At 33.8% G+C, this 14610-nt stretch overlaps 1 protein-coding gene across 1 annotated transcript in view; it reads right to left on the reverse strand.

The window, feature by feature from the left end:
* LOC111147336 (isoprenoid synthase domain containing) overlaps positions 1-14610 on the reverse strand; it is a 323058-nt gene that overhangs the window by 135872 nt on the left and 172576 nt on the right. The window contains exon 9 of the mRNA XM_022503328.1: positions 4581-4712. Within this exon, the coding sequence (XP_022359036.1) occupies positions 4581-4712 (132 nt within the window). The remainder of the gene's footprint in view (positions 1-4580; positions 4713-14610) is intronic.

A 14610-nucleotide genomic window follows, 5' to 3' on the forward strand; every position in this document is an offset into this window, starting at 1 on the left:
AGATCTCTAGTGGTAGTGAGTAGATTATAGATATATCAAGTTTTATACTGACCAAATAGGTAACTGTTTTCTACTCTCAACACTTTGGGCACCAAATGTGTGGAGTTTTATTTTTCCAGACTAAACAGTTCTGACACTAGCTACCCGTGAGCACAGACCATACAGGTTAAGGGTTCAGTCCCACATGAGTGTCTTCCAGTTTACATGATAATCCAAGTCAGGACCATGTGTACTCCTAACCAACAGTCTATGTATAGATCAGGGCTGCCCATAACCCCCCTCCTTGCATTTGATAATTTGCTAGAATGGCTCACAGAACTCAGGAAAACACTTTATATAATATCACCTTCATTACAAGAAATATTTTTAAATGTGTGTGCATATATATATATATATATATATATATATATATATATATCTCCTTGTAAACGTTTCCCTTAAAAAACAAAGGATAAAAATATTTAACTTCGGCCAAATTAAAACTAAAAGCTCTGAACTACAGGTTTGAATAGTCCATGCCAGAAATACTAAGTGTCTATAACTTCACTGCTTTATCATCAGATACAGATTTTCAAATAATTAAAACAGGTTCCTAAAATACATCATTTTGTATCACAGATTTCAATGGTGACTTAGACAAACTTAGAATAATAGGGTGAAGAATAATATTTTACACATAAACTTAAAATACTACTTAAGGACTAAGATCCTTAATGAGGATTAAGCTATAAAATCAGTTTTAATTATTCATAGTTATGTTTGTAGAGTTATTTTAGAAAGGGAAATAGGACTTGATTAAAATTCATCCAACAAATTGTAAGGGCAAACTTTATGCTACATTTCTCGTCTAGAGCATAAATTTCAAGTCTTTCCTTATTTATTTACAACTTGAGAAACTGAGCACTAGATAATAAAGTCAGGAAACTTTATACTATACATAAATGGTCAAACCAGCCACTTGATCCCTAAGTCTAAGTTTAAGCTACCCATTAAGAACCTATTTTAAATTATTAACTTTTTGAAGCTGAGGAAAGCACAATATTTTAAAGTCAATTTTGGAAACAATTTGTGCTTTACTCCATTAATAGAGCTAAGGAAGGAGCATATTCAGTATTTTCACAAATGATGTCTCTGACCAGAAAAAGACCTGCTGAAATTTCTTATATCAATAAAGAATATATGGAGAAATGGAGTTGAAACATTATACAATTAGATGCATTTTTGGTAACTGAATTACCAAAGAATTACCAATAATTGATCATGGGTAACACTGCAGAACATTTACAGATATTCAAGAAGGAATCAATCTTTATCCTTTTCCAAATCAATTTCTCCCCTAAATGTGTATACAAATTGAAAATATATCATTATGAAGAAAGTACAGCTAATTAATTAGGGGCTATATTATAAATCCCAAAAGATAAAAGACTGAAATGTAACTAGTAAGTATGAATTCAAACACAGAAAGTCCTACATATGTGTAAAACTCTATGGAAACACAAATACAGACTTAACAGCACCATGTATTAAAACAAAAAGAGCTCCCATAATTCTATTTAACTACAGATATCATAGACATCATTGTATAAGTATATATGTATATGATATGGATATATCATATACACACATTCATATACTATGAAGAAGCAACCAAGCCACCCAGACCATCCACATCACCAGAGATACTACACACATAACAATGCGGGTCTTCTTGAAACTAGCGAGACGGTATGTCTAGCCCAGGCACTGAAGCCAATGCATTCCCTCATCCAAGGAGGAGTCACCAATCAACTGAAAGCCTATCCAAAGAATCTCTTGATGCTCTGTCTTACGAAAAGATGGTTAAAAATCTTTCCAGATTTCACTAATCTATGCTTCACTAATCAGAGACTGAAAAGAAACACATTAACTATCTATGAAAACACCCTAATGGCTATCACAGCAATGGATTAGTTTAGGGAATGAAGTCCAATGTGTGAACGCCATAACAAACTGTATCTGACTGCACCATGGAAAACACAAACCAACGCTTCCTGCTTAAGAGTGAAGAAGCTTTACCTTATGAATTTTCATATCCTTAGTGTTGATACAATGTTGGTCAAGTAGGTACTCAAAATTAAAGATACTGATTTGGCTAAGTGGAAAAATTAGTACTGAAGTAAAAGGTAAAAGTAGGAAAAAAAAAAAAATAAAAGACTGTCCAGAGGTAGTGGTTTCTTTATGTAGGGCCTATTAATGAGGACTGTGTCCCCAAGTTCCATTTAGAGAGTATTAGCCTCAGAGTTGCCTACGTTTAAAGGTTACAGTGGAAAATGGAAAATGATATCCCCCCTGTCCCCAATTTGGAGATATGAAATGCTCATCAGCATATTAAGAATCTGTGAGAAACCCTTCATGGAAGACATCGTTTAACTCTACTCACTGATGCCTCCCCAATTTTTTAACCATAGCCTCCTTCTAATGGCCTGTCTGATGAACATCGCAGAACTGTTTGGTAAGTGCTCTTTAAAGTGGAATCATGCACTGGACGTGTATTAGCCTAGGAAGCAGCAACTGGCACCTGTGTCCTTAAGGACAAAAGTAAACCCTGTATTTTAAACATTCTTAACATATTTCAGACATCTTCATTCTTTTAAGGAAAGAAAAGCAACACCCAAGTAAGCTATTTTTGCTTCTTAAAATGATGAAAGACATATTTTGGAGGCTTTGCAGGTTCATCATCTTCATGATGATGGTTTGATGGCTAAGTAGACAGTTTGTTTAACGGGTCCAAATTGGCTCAAAATAAAAATGGTCAGCTGCAAAGGCTCGTCCTTTTCAACAAGGCCACTTTCCCAACCAGGGAGCCTTCACAGGTGCACAGTCATAGAGATACACAACTCCTTGTCACTCTTGTGTACAGAATGCCAGGTGTGGAGAAATGAACAATCTTACTATGACTATGAACTCCAGAGCAGTTACTGGGCTTACAAAATAAAAACACAAGATGCCCAGGTGTATTGAATTTCAGGCAGGATAACAAAGAATTTTAGTGCAAGTATGTTTCCTGTAATATTTCAGAATACTTGTACTAAAAATTATTGTTTATCTGAAATTCAGATCTCACTCGGCATGCTGTATTTCATTTGGATCATATTCTTCCACTTGAATATCAACTACAGTGCATACAGACCCTTTGAGTTTAGCCTAAATGACAGGAAAAAGCAAGTCCCAGGGACTGTACATGCTTTTCCATTTCTTAGCTTCTAAGATTTTTCTCAATGAACTATTTTTGTATCTGCCTAGTGTAGCATTTGTAGTGTGGATCCATGACTCCTTTGCATGGCACAAGAGAAAGAATGGATTTTTCCAGCCACAGTAATCTGGAATACAACCAAAGACAATCTATTGAAGATGGAATATTCCTGAACAAAGATACAGACCAAAGTTCTTATTCTTACTCTTCCAGTTATGCATTGTTCTTGGGCAAGTATGTGTATCTCTTCAGGCCGTGGCTGCCCTGACTTCAATAGCCCTGACAAAACTAATATATTATACTTCATGATCCTAAGTAAATTCAGCTTTGCCTCATTCCTGATGACTAACCAGAGGTCACACTTACATATAATGGAAGCAGAGAAAACCACCTCAAAGAATACCAAGGAACTGGCTAAAAGATGCTCCTCATATTTAATTAACATACATTTGTTTCAAAAGAAATGTTGTTGCCTTCAGGCTAAAAGGGTACCTTAAATATTTCACAAATAATAACTGTTACTCATCAACAGTACAACTTTAAATGCCTGTCATTCCTTGGTCAGTACCAAATCACTTTGATTCCAGACCAATAAAAACCCCATCGACTATTTTAATTTCTTGATTCTTGTGGGGGTACCTCCAAAACACTACAAAGCATTCTGCAATTTCAATAAAAGGTATCTACACACAAAGGGCAAATCCATCTTCCCTAACAGAGTCTCCAAATAGTTTGATTTAAATAACATTTCTTTGCACTAAGAATCTATAATGCTAATTCATTTTGCCTTCAGCTTAACTTTCTGCTATTAATAGAGTGACAATAAGAATTTTTCTCTTGTTAAATAGTATGCCCTCTTGTTATTGAATGTCAAGCATTGCTTTCAAGTAATTAAAAACCTGATCACCAACATCTTTAGCACAACATAAAAGAAACAAGCCATTTCAAATTATACAAATGGCTGAGTTCTGAACTCAGTTAAATACAAAAGTCTGGTTCAACTGGAATTTCTAATTTCAAATTCCAAATTTAGAACATAATTAAAATGATTTATTATTTATCTGAAATTCAAATTTAGCCAAGTATTCTGTATTTTTTTTATTTGATAAATCTGGCAACCCCATGTGGGCTACCTTGTAGAAGATATTCACCAATTTCATTTTTTTTTCTTCATCAGAACACTTGTTTTGATTTTTGTTTGTCCCCTCAAAAGAGGTTCTACCTATGAGAGAACACACACAATTTTCCAGCCAAAATTCTTCTTACCATTAATGTATTTTTGCTTTTAACAAATCGGGCTTCCTATATTCAAACTGTAGTCTACAAAACACAAAATTTTACTTACCTGTGGATAATATATAAGAAGACCACATAATAAAATATTTCTTTTTCTCACTTCCTTTGCATATTCCCTAATCTGCATTAGGTTTTCCATTTTCTGATCAAAATGTACTGATTTATAATCAAGAAAATAAACCTGCAAAATAATACAAAAGGTAACATTAGAATACCATTCTTTCCACTGTCCTTTGAGAAATCTAACATTAAAGAAGTTCAAAACACAATTGTATTATTTTTATCAGTTTGTGTTAATTTCTAGATAAGCATTTCAACCATAAATCCTTATTAAAACTGAATCCTCCTTTACAAATATAAAAGCAGTAAGCAGTCATTGAGAACACAATGCTAAAAAATACAAAATGCTAATATCCTATTTCCACTTGCGTCAGAGCCAAACGTATAATGAATATATGATTTCAACCATTTGTTCAATTTATTATTTGAAACTAAGCTACATAGAAATATGTTAATTACCAATATCAATAAAATTCAAGGGAGTACTTATTATACTCAAAGATTTTTAGAAGAACCCCTTTCAAATAATTGAATTTCTAATAAATCATCTATTTCTCAGAGTAAATCCAGAATTTTATATGTAACTTTTAGCAGTGTTAAATAGTATTTTTCTTGAAATTACTCCAATGACTATTTTTTAAACATTATTTTCCATTTAAATTTTAAGGGGCTCAGGGTGAGCTTTCTTCTTTCAAATTACTGAAGTTTTATGGTACTGTTCATCTTTTGTGGGACATAAAATATATAATCACAATAGTATCAAAACAAGATGCAAATGTACACACAGAACAAACTATACTCGAACTTTTGTATTCTTTCACAATAACAAATTTAAGAAACTCTCAAGAATTATAATTTGTTCAATTCCCTGTATTTATTATCCAGAAGCATTTTAAAACTAGTATACTAATCCTTTCCCTTCCTCAAGAAAATGCAAAACAAAATCTTACTATGTTCTTTGTGTAACACAAGGGAATGAGTTTTCACCTACCACACTGTATTTTGCTTTTCCAGGGAAAGGCACTTAAGAAAATCATTTGAGGACCTGTATGTATATTAATTCAGTAGATATTCATTCATTGTTTCTCAGACCTTTTCATTATAGTTAACCAAAGACATACACATACAGTAGCCTCCTCCTAAAATCTAAAGTGACAATAAAGAAAATGCTCTATCCATTAAGAAACCAATAAAAAGACAAAAAAGCAAAAAATAAAATTGGAGGCTAAAAAGAACCCCCAAAAAAGGGTCTCGGGCATTACTATCCACTGAATAGTGGAAGACAATGTGCCCTGTGACCTTCAGCACACCCTCCCCTAACAGCGATTCCCTGAAAACTAACAAAGATGAAATTTCAGATTTTTCACCATGCAACAATACTTAGAGCAAATATAATCTGAAACTGGTGACCCACAGCCAGACTGGAATAATTATGAATGAACTATAAATATTAGACTTTCCTTCAGGGTAATTTAATTCATGACCAGTTGTTCCCCTAGCTGAGACCTAGAAGCTAAACACCTATTAGCTGTTAAAAAGATACTAGTTCCCATTTGTAGCCTGAGCCTTCTAGAAGGATGGCTCACATACCACCTTCTGTGATCTCCTTACCTCTCCCTTGAGAAAGTGGAGGAAAAGTAGAGAGGGAAAAAAAGGCAGGCCCTATACTAATGTGAAATTATGAGCTCAAGAGCGGAAGCTGAAGAGACATGTCCATCTCTGCCTTTTCTCCTGTCCTGTAGTCCTTTATGACATTTCACAAACTAGTGCCACAGGCTTCTCCTAGTCTTGTGAGTTTAAAATAACTTCCTGAAGCTAAAATTCCTGGTTGTGACTTTGGGAGAAAAAAAAAGGCAAGCTAATTTTTCAAGCCCCAGGCAATTTATGAAACTGCAGTCCTGTTATGAATCTAAAATTGGGGGAGTGGCTGAGACTAAGACTCTCTCCTGGGCCCATAGTGCCAAGTCATTAAATATCCCACAGCATCTGGACTAAGGAACAACACTGCTGTTTGGTGCTCCAGACCTCACAGTACTATTTAACTCTTTCACCTGTGCAATTTTCTGTACTATTTAGATACCATGAAATGCCAAGAGCCACCATACCCAATGTACTTAATGTGAATGGAATGCCCCACAGTTTTGCAATGCATGCAATCCAGGCAACCTTACTGATAGCCTAGATACTTAATGAGGCAAACAGATATTTCTTGTTTAATACAAGTCTTCCTAAAATATTTTCAGCTCTGATAAATCTCACAGTAAAATAAAGGGCATTGCAGAATGGGTTTATGGAAAAAATAGCACAAGGATCAGAAAAGATGAAACCACTCTACTTTGTAATTACAGCTTCCTTATAGATTTAAAATGCACAGAAATTAAAGAACGGAAATGCTAGTAACATATGAATTGAAGAAGAAATGATGGATACAGCCGGGAATGGAGCTGTGCCCTGCAAAGTACCACTGAACTTGGCTTAGGAGGAAGTGCACCTGCCAGTGGAACCTCTCTGCAAAGTCAAAGCTGGGAGCCGGTGCTCATTTTTCAATTTTCCTTAAAAAGTATCCTAAAGAGAGCTTAAAGTTATTTAAAAAATAACTTTAAAAAAGAGCTTAAAGAGTTATTAAATAATAACTTTGGGAGCTTAAAAGTGGTAGAACTAAAACTCTCGACAAGAATAAACTGTATTGGAATGGGAAGGCTCAAGAGATAAAATGTGCTGAATCTGCGTTTTGTTTGTTAAAAAGGACAGAAAATAATGATCTTACACTGAGCTAACACAGAAGAAACACTTCAGAAGGTATATTTCCTAATACCAATACCATGAAACTTAAGCATATACTTTACATTGCATACTAATTTTGAACTTCTAAAATATACCAGTTACTCATGAGTTCCAAGAAAAAAATTCAGTTGGTACAATAAAGCAATCAATTTTAATTTTAAAGACAGGGCAGGTTTATATAACTACAGGAGAGGATTACAAAACGATCATGATAGCTCAAGAGAAATGTAAATGTTTTTGCCTTAATAAAACAAACTTACAGCATGGACAGTCTTGTATCCATTGAAATGTAGCAAAACATCTCATCTAGGTTGAGTACTGCAGATTTGCTTATAGCTGCATCAAGTAGGTATTCTTTGATCTCTTTTTAAACTGCTCACTCATTCACTACTTGTAAATTATCGTTACAATATTTCCCCCTTAGAATGTCATTTCTAGTGGTTTTTTTTCCATGCATACATTAAAAAAAGGTAAGAATATCTTCCTATCCCTCCCCCCAAAAGAATTTCTCATTTTATTTTTTTCTAACATAGTAAATTGACTCCTATAAACTAGTAAACTGCTTCAACATTTAACATATGGGTAGCTTCATGGCTTTGTGGGTGGGCAAGGTTTCTGGCACTCAGAGTTTGGAAAATGCTCCTCTGTGCCTCATGTCTTCTACATTCAGTTCTACACATTTTTTTATATTTGTCTAGTAACCATTTAATATATCCTTGGCCCCAGATGAATTACAATTATTTTTTCATACTTTAATATGTAATTTTTCATTTGTCTCTGAGGACAGGTACATTAATTAAAGGACAATAATTAATATCAAGTACAATATTCTTTAAAACCTCAGGAATGTCCCACAACCCTACATTTAACACTTCTGCCTCATTCCAGAACCCATGTTAATAGGCCGGAGAAGGGAATCAGGAACTGTGGTAGGAGAGGAAACAGAGTCTTTGTTTATTTGAATAAGAAGTCAATTTTTGAAGCTCCAGTATATAGAGAAATATGCACTACTTAATGCCCATCAAAGTGGAAGGAAGGATGGTCAAAATCAAAGTTATGGTTTTTATCAAATAATAAATTAGGAAGAATTGGTAGATAGACAGAGACTCTCTGAATCCACACAACAGATACTGCAAAATTATTTACCTATCTATACAGAAAAGTACATTGTGTGACTCAGGTCCAGCATCTCATAACACCGTTTTTCAAAAGAAATACAGGGAGATAACAAAAGATGAAAATGGTCAATATTAAACAGATCAAAGTAAGAGTATGCACGGAATACTATGCAGCCATCAAAAGAAGTGAAATCTTTCCATTTGCAACAACATGGATAGAACTAGAGGGTATTATGCGGAGTGAAATAAGTCAATCAGAGAAAGACAATTATCATATGATTTCCCTGATATGAGGAATTTGAGAGGCAGGGTGGGGGCTTTGGGGGTAAGGGAAGGAAAAAATGAAACAAGAAGGGATCGGGAGGGAGACAAACCATAAGAGACTCTTAATCTCTCAAAACAAACTGAGGGTTGCTGGGGGGATGGGGGGATGGAGAGGATGGAGACATTGGGGAGGGTATGTGCTATGGTGAGTGCTGTGAATTGTGTAAGCCTGATGATTCACAGACCTGTATCCCTGGGACAAATAACACATTAAATGTTAATAAAAATAATTAATAATAAAAAATAACTTTAGAGAAACTTCCATCTCACCTCAACTATTTATGAAGTACATAGATTCCATTAATGAAAATTAATGAACTGTATTTTCACTTTTTACTGTGCTTTTCAAAAGAGAAAGGAACTTTTAATGTTGAATCATTTCATTTTACAACAAGTTTTTTTTTTTAAGATTTTATTTATTAGTAAGAGAAAGTGTGAACAAGCATGAATGGGGTGAGGGGCAAAGAGAGAGTGAGAAGCAAATGCCCCCACTGAGCAGGGAGTCTGACCAGGGACTCGGGACTAGATCCCAGGATGCTGAGATCATGACCTCAGCCAAAGGGCAGATATTTAACCAACTAAGCCACCCAGGCACCCTATTTAGGAACAAATTTAAATCAACACCATCAAGCAATTCAATGCATAATTCTGATGAATAGAAGCTCATTAAAAGTTGTAAGCTATCATGAAAATTCAGAGCACATGTTTAACAACTCATCTATAAATCATAAAATACCAGCAAAACTATTAGGTTGAGAAATGAGGGCATTTAATCAAAGTAGTAAATAAAGAGTATTTCACATTAAAATATTGGTCATAGAAAAGATTTATACATTTTTATTGATTCAAAGAATTAAAAAGTAATTAAGTTTTATAGTATCAAGACAAATGTCATACTTGTATACCCATTTTGTTTCAGATCCTTATGTAAAAGATCAAAAAATAACAAAACGAGAACTTCACATTTTTAAACAGGCAGTAGGAAAACCTAACATAGCTTGAGAACATGTTTAGAAATGATTTTTTTTTTCTGATTTCACAAGGTATTTCTCCTTTAGGAATAGAAATCTGCCACTGTTGTATTATGGGACAATTACCTGAAACATTATATATCTTTTCAATTAACATCTGTACCATCTGTAACAAATTTTAGAATCAAAAGGTAACAGCAAGCACAATGATTAATATGAAGCACTGACTTGCTAAACTAGTATTATTTAAAACATATTAAATCACTAAAGTTAGTTACAAAAACCAGGTATGTGGTTCTTTACTAAGTTTAGCATAATCCTCTTTATATATTTTAATGACTTATCAAAATTTTAATTTTACATGATCAAGTTTATTACACATTAACCAACAATCTATAATTATTATCAAGGTTGTCTTCAGGCAGGTGATTTAAATAAGCATTACATGGTATGTTTAAAACATAAATAATGAGTATCTTTCGAGTTCACAAATAAAGGTACCTAATGCTAACCACTACAAAGTCCATTTAAATTTATAAAAATTTGTTCTACTTTTATATACCTACTTTTTCAAGTGATTCTTGACATTTTTAATATGCTTCAACAGGCAAAAACAATAAAAAACATTTTCAGGAGATAAGGTGTTTTGAATACTATATGGTAAAAACAAAAAGTATTCAAAAACGTGATCAAGGGGATCAAACGCAGGTATATGATATACATAAAACATATTAGCATAGCCTCCACAGATTCATCCTATGTCTTTTATTAAGTATGGCAAAAATACTTTAATAATTTTAGCAATTAATGCTTTTTTTAAACAACTTCAGGAATAGGAAATTCATACTGTAATAAAGAAAAGCAACAGGAAATTATGGTCTTATCAAAATTGCTTTTGAATTATTTGATAATGCTAAGCTTACATTAATTATATAAAGGATACAGAAAAACTGTGCTAATTTAAGGGAACTTAAAAACATCAGCCTCAGAGGAAAATGCAATTCTCAAAAATTCAGATTACAATGCTTCCAATAACAAATTAGAAGATCAATGGTGCTTTCCTATGGACTATTTTTTATTAAAATATAGAGCTAAGTAACCTTTTATTTCTGAGAACATTTTTTTTTTTTCCAGGAAGCTACATCATGTAAGAGAACTGACCTGGGGCACCTGGGTGGCTCAGCTGGTTAAGCATCAGAATGAGGGCTTCAGCTCAGGTCATAATCTCAGGGTCATGGGATCAAACCCCACGTCGGGCTCTGGGCTCAATGCAGAAGTCTGTTTAAGACTCTTTCTCCTTCCTCTGCACACTCCCTTCCCCACAAAGGATAAATATATAAATCTTAAAAAAAAAAAAATAGAACTGACCCATTATAAAGGCGGATCAAATAAAACATAGTCTAAAACTGCAATGTCAACTAAAGTAGCCACTGGCTATATGTGACTATTTACATTTAAATTCAAAATTATTAAATTCAAATAAAACTGAAAATGCAGTAGATATACTTCAAGTGCTCATAGCAACAGGTAGCTAGTAGCTACCATAGACATGAATACAGCAATCAAACTTTATTTCATCATTGCAAAAAGTGCTAATGGGCTGTACTTGCCTGGAACAAAAGAAGCTTGTAAAATATCATGCTCATCATACGTCCCATTAATTGTTTTGGTCATTAACTTATGTGTCTGTGTAATAAAAAGGATTTTTTTCCCTGACTAAATGTTAAGTTACTAGTTAAAATCCTACAATTAAAAATACTAGAAAAATTCTCTCTAATATACAAAATATAGAGTCTTACCTAAAACTGACTAAGCTTTCTCTTATTTACATATATTTCTGAAAATGTGGATCAGTATGAATGTATGAACATAAAACTCTTAAACTGGGATGGTTCCAGCTTCTATTTCTGCCTAAGTAGGAGTAAAAGGGACCAAACTTACCTTTCCCCTTCAAATAAATAAGCTAAGTACACAAACTAAACCAAACCAAGATTTTTAAGACATGACACACCTGGCAACAAGGGACAGCTCTGAAGGATGAGAACAGATGGGATGAGCCCTATGTCTGCAGCAATTTACTTTCTTAAAACAGTTTCCAGGCCATGGCACATTGAAAGGAGAGGTGGATATGTGGGTTTCAAAGCCTAGGTGGATAGGGTTCACAAGGCAAAATTCCAGAGAGGAAAGAGGTATGAAGAGTGAGAAGGCTGGTGATTATCAAGCTAACTCTCTCCCATATTCAGCAGAGTACTGATCAGTGCATGCATTTGAGAATAAAAACAAGCTGAGGCGGGGGGAAAATTCAATGGAAAAGACTAGATAGAACAGTGCCTGATGCACACCCCAGGTCAGGAATAATGGTGGGAGCCATGAGCCAGGATAGAAGGTTTCATAATTTACAGGGCCTTAGGTAAAATACTAAGAAGTGTTTTGCTTCAGTTGTGAAGAATATAAGACCTATGTAAATACACTAATTAGTCTGATCTAAAAATCTCAGCAACAATGCCTAAAAGGATCAAACACTTTCCAACTATGTCCCAGGAAAAAAGCTCAAAAATATTCACAGTAATAAAAAAAAATAACCAATACCCAACAAAGTAAAGTTCACAAATTCTAACAGCTAATCAAAACATATAAAATGTCCAAAAAAGCAGAAAAATATGACCCATAGGGAGAAAAATCTATCAAAACCAACTCAGGAATGACACATTTATTAGAATGAAAAAGGACATTAAAACAATTTTACAACTATGTTCCATTGTTCACAAAGCTCCAGGAAAGAATGTATGTGTTAAGTAGGAAAAAAGAAGATGTAAAAGAATCCTACACCTAACTTTTAAAGATGGAAATATCATCATCTGATATTTAAAAAAAATACACTGGAGGGGCTTAACAGCAGATTAGACATTGTTGAAGATCAGTGAATTTAAAAGTATAATGATAACAACTATTTAAAATGAAACAGAAAAAAAAGAAAAATAAACAGAACATTAGTGAGATATGAATCAACTTCAAACAATCTAAAATACAGATAATTGGAGTTCCCCGTTAAAGGTAAAGAACAAAAAACAATATAGCTGGAAAATTTTCCAAGTTAGATGAAAATTAAAAATCCACACAGCACACTTTAAACACACACACACACACACACACACACTTTCAGGCATAAAAGCACCAGGAAAGTACCCATAAAAAGGAGATAAATACATCACTTGAAATTGACTCAGAACTGGTATCAATGTGCCAATTAGCAGATAAGGATATTAAAACAGGTACCATAACTGTTTATCATTTATTCAAAAGTTAACTAGGGAAATAGAAAATATAAAGGGTAAAAAGGACACAAACTTCTAGAAATGAAAAATATAATGCCTAAGATGAAAGACACAGTGTATTTTTTCCAAATTTAGGCCTGTGCAAGTCTGTAAACACAGAATGGTACAAGGAGGTACACCCTCACAGCGTATATGTGTGCTGGGCTCAATTAAATGGCCAGGGAGAGCTAGAAACATCTGCTTGGCACATGCTTTCAACATGGAATAAGAATAAACTGAGAAATACCGAAGAATGAGTGAAATACTGCATTCTGTTGATATATATTGCAATCTTAACATTTATTATAGGTTTGAAGTAACTTTTTCCTTATTATAGGTTTGAAGGTAACTTTTTCTTCAATTTTATATTTATGACAAGTGCACAAACTTCTTACTTAAAAGGCTTCTGGATTCATTTAACTGAAGAAGATTGATTCTAAGAAAAAACCCTAGTTCAACTATTAACATTATAGTTATTTAGGAGGTCAATCAGTGTATCACACAATCCAAATAAAATGCAGAAATAGACTAGGAAAAGAAATTGCCAACTATAATCCATAATCTTTGCTTTCAAACTTTTGTCTTCATCAAATAACTTAGTATTTCTTTTTAAACTTATAGGGAAATGCTATCCATATGAACCAAAAGATAAAATTAATGATCATAAACACGTATTTTAAAAATTGCTTAATTTGGGGCGCCTGGGTGGCTCAGTGGGTTAAGCCTCTGCCTTCGGCTCAGGTCATGATCTCAGAGACCTGGGATCGAGTCCCGCATCGGGCTCTCTGCTAGACAGGGAGCCTGCTTCCTCCTCTCTCTCTCTCTCTCTGCCTGCCTCTCTGCCTACTTGTGATCTCTGTCAAATGAATAAATAAATTCTTAAAAAAAATTGCTTAATTTATTAGTAAGCCACTTAAAATTAAATAAATATAAAAGGTAAGTCTCCTCCAAAAATGTTGGAGAATTACTCCCCAAATTCAATTTTTAAGAGAAAAAAATAGATTTCCTCTTAGGAATGAGCAACACTTCAAAGGTTAATGCTATTTTCTAGCATAAATCTAGAAAATAACTTAAGACTAATCAGTCTTAGACACAATAAGATGTGCTTCCAAACATGAAGAATAAAGATATGATTCACAAAATCTAAAAACGTGTATGTAAATTAAACAATTATACTTGTTGAATGGAAACACAATTTTTCTAAAAAGATAACATGAAAAAAAATTTAACTACACTAAAAGAAGGATAACATAAATCAAGATCATAAAACTCATAGTTTAAATTTACACATGGTAAGTAATACCCTAAAAACTCAGATAGATGTAGTATTATTCTCTTTAAGAGAACATAGCTATTCCTTGAGATGCATACCTAGCCACCCTCATTCCTGCAAGTCACCACAAAGCATCTGTTTATGGTAGGCAACACTGCAACAGGATGGAGTAGGAGACATCATGACTAGAAATGCCAAGGCGAGTTCAAATCAATAAACATTTCTGAATGTCTAC

This window comes from Enhydra lutris, unplaced genomic scaffold (genome assembly GCF_002288905.1).
Source record: "Enhydra lutris kenyoni isolate GAN:26980312 unplaced genomic scaffold, ASM228890v2 scaffoldscaffold16, whole genome shotgun sequence".
In the NCBI taxonomy this organism is placed as follows: Eukaryota; Metazoa; Chordata; class Mammalia; order Carnivora; family Mustelidae; genus Enhydra; species Enhydra lutris.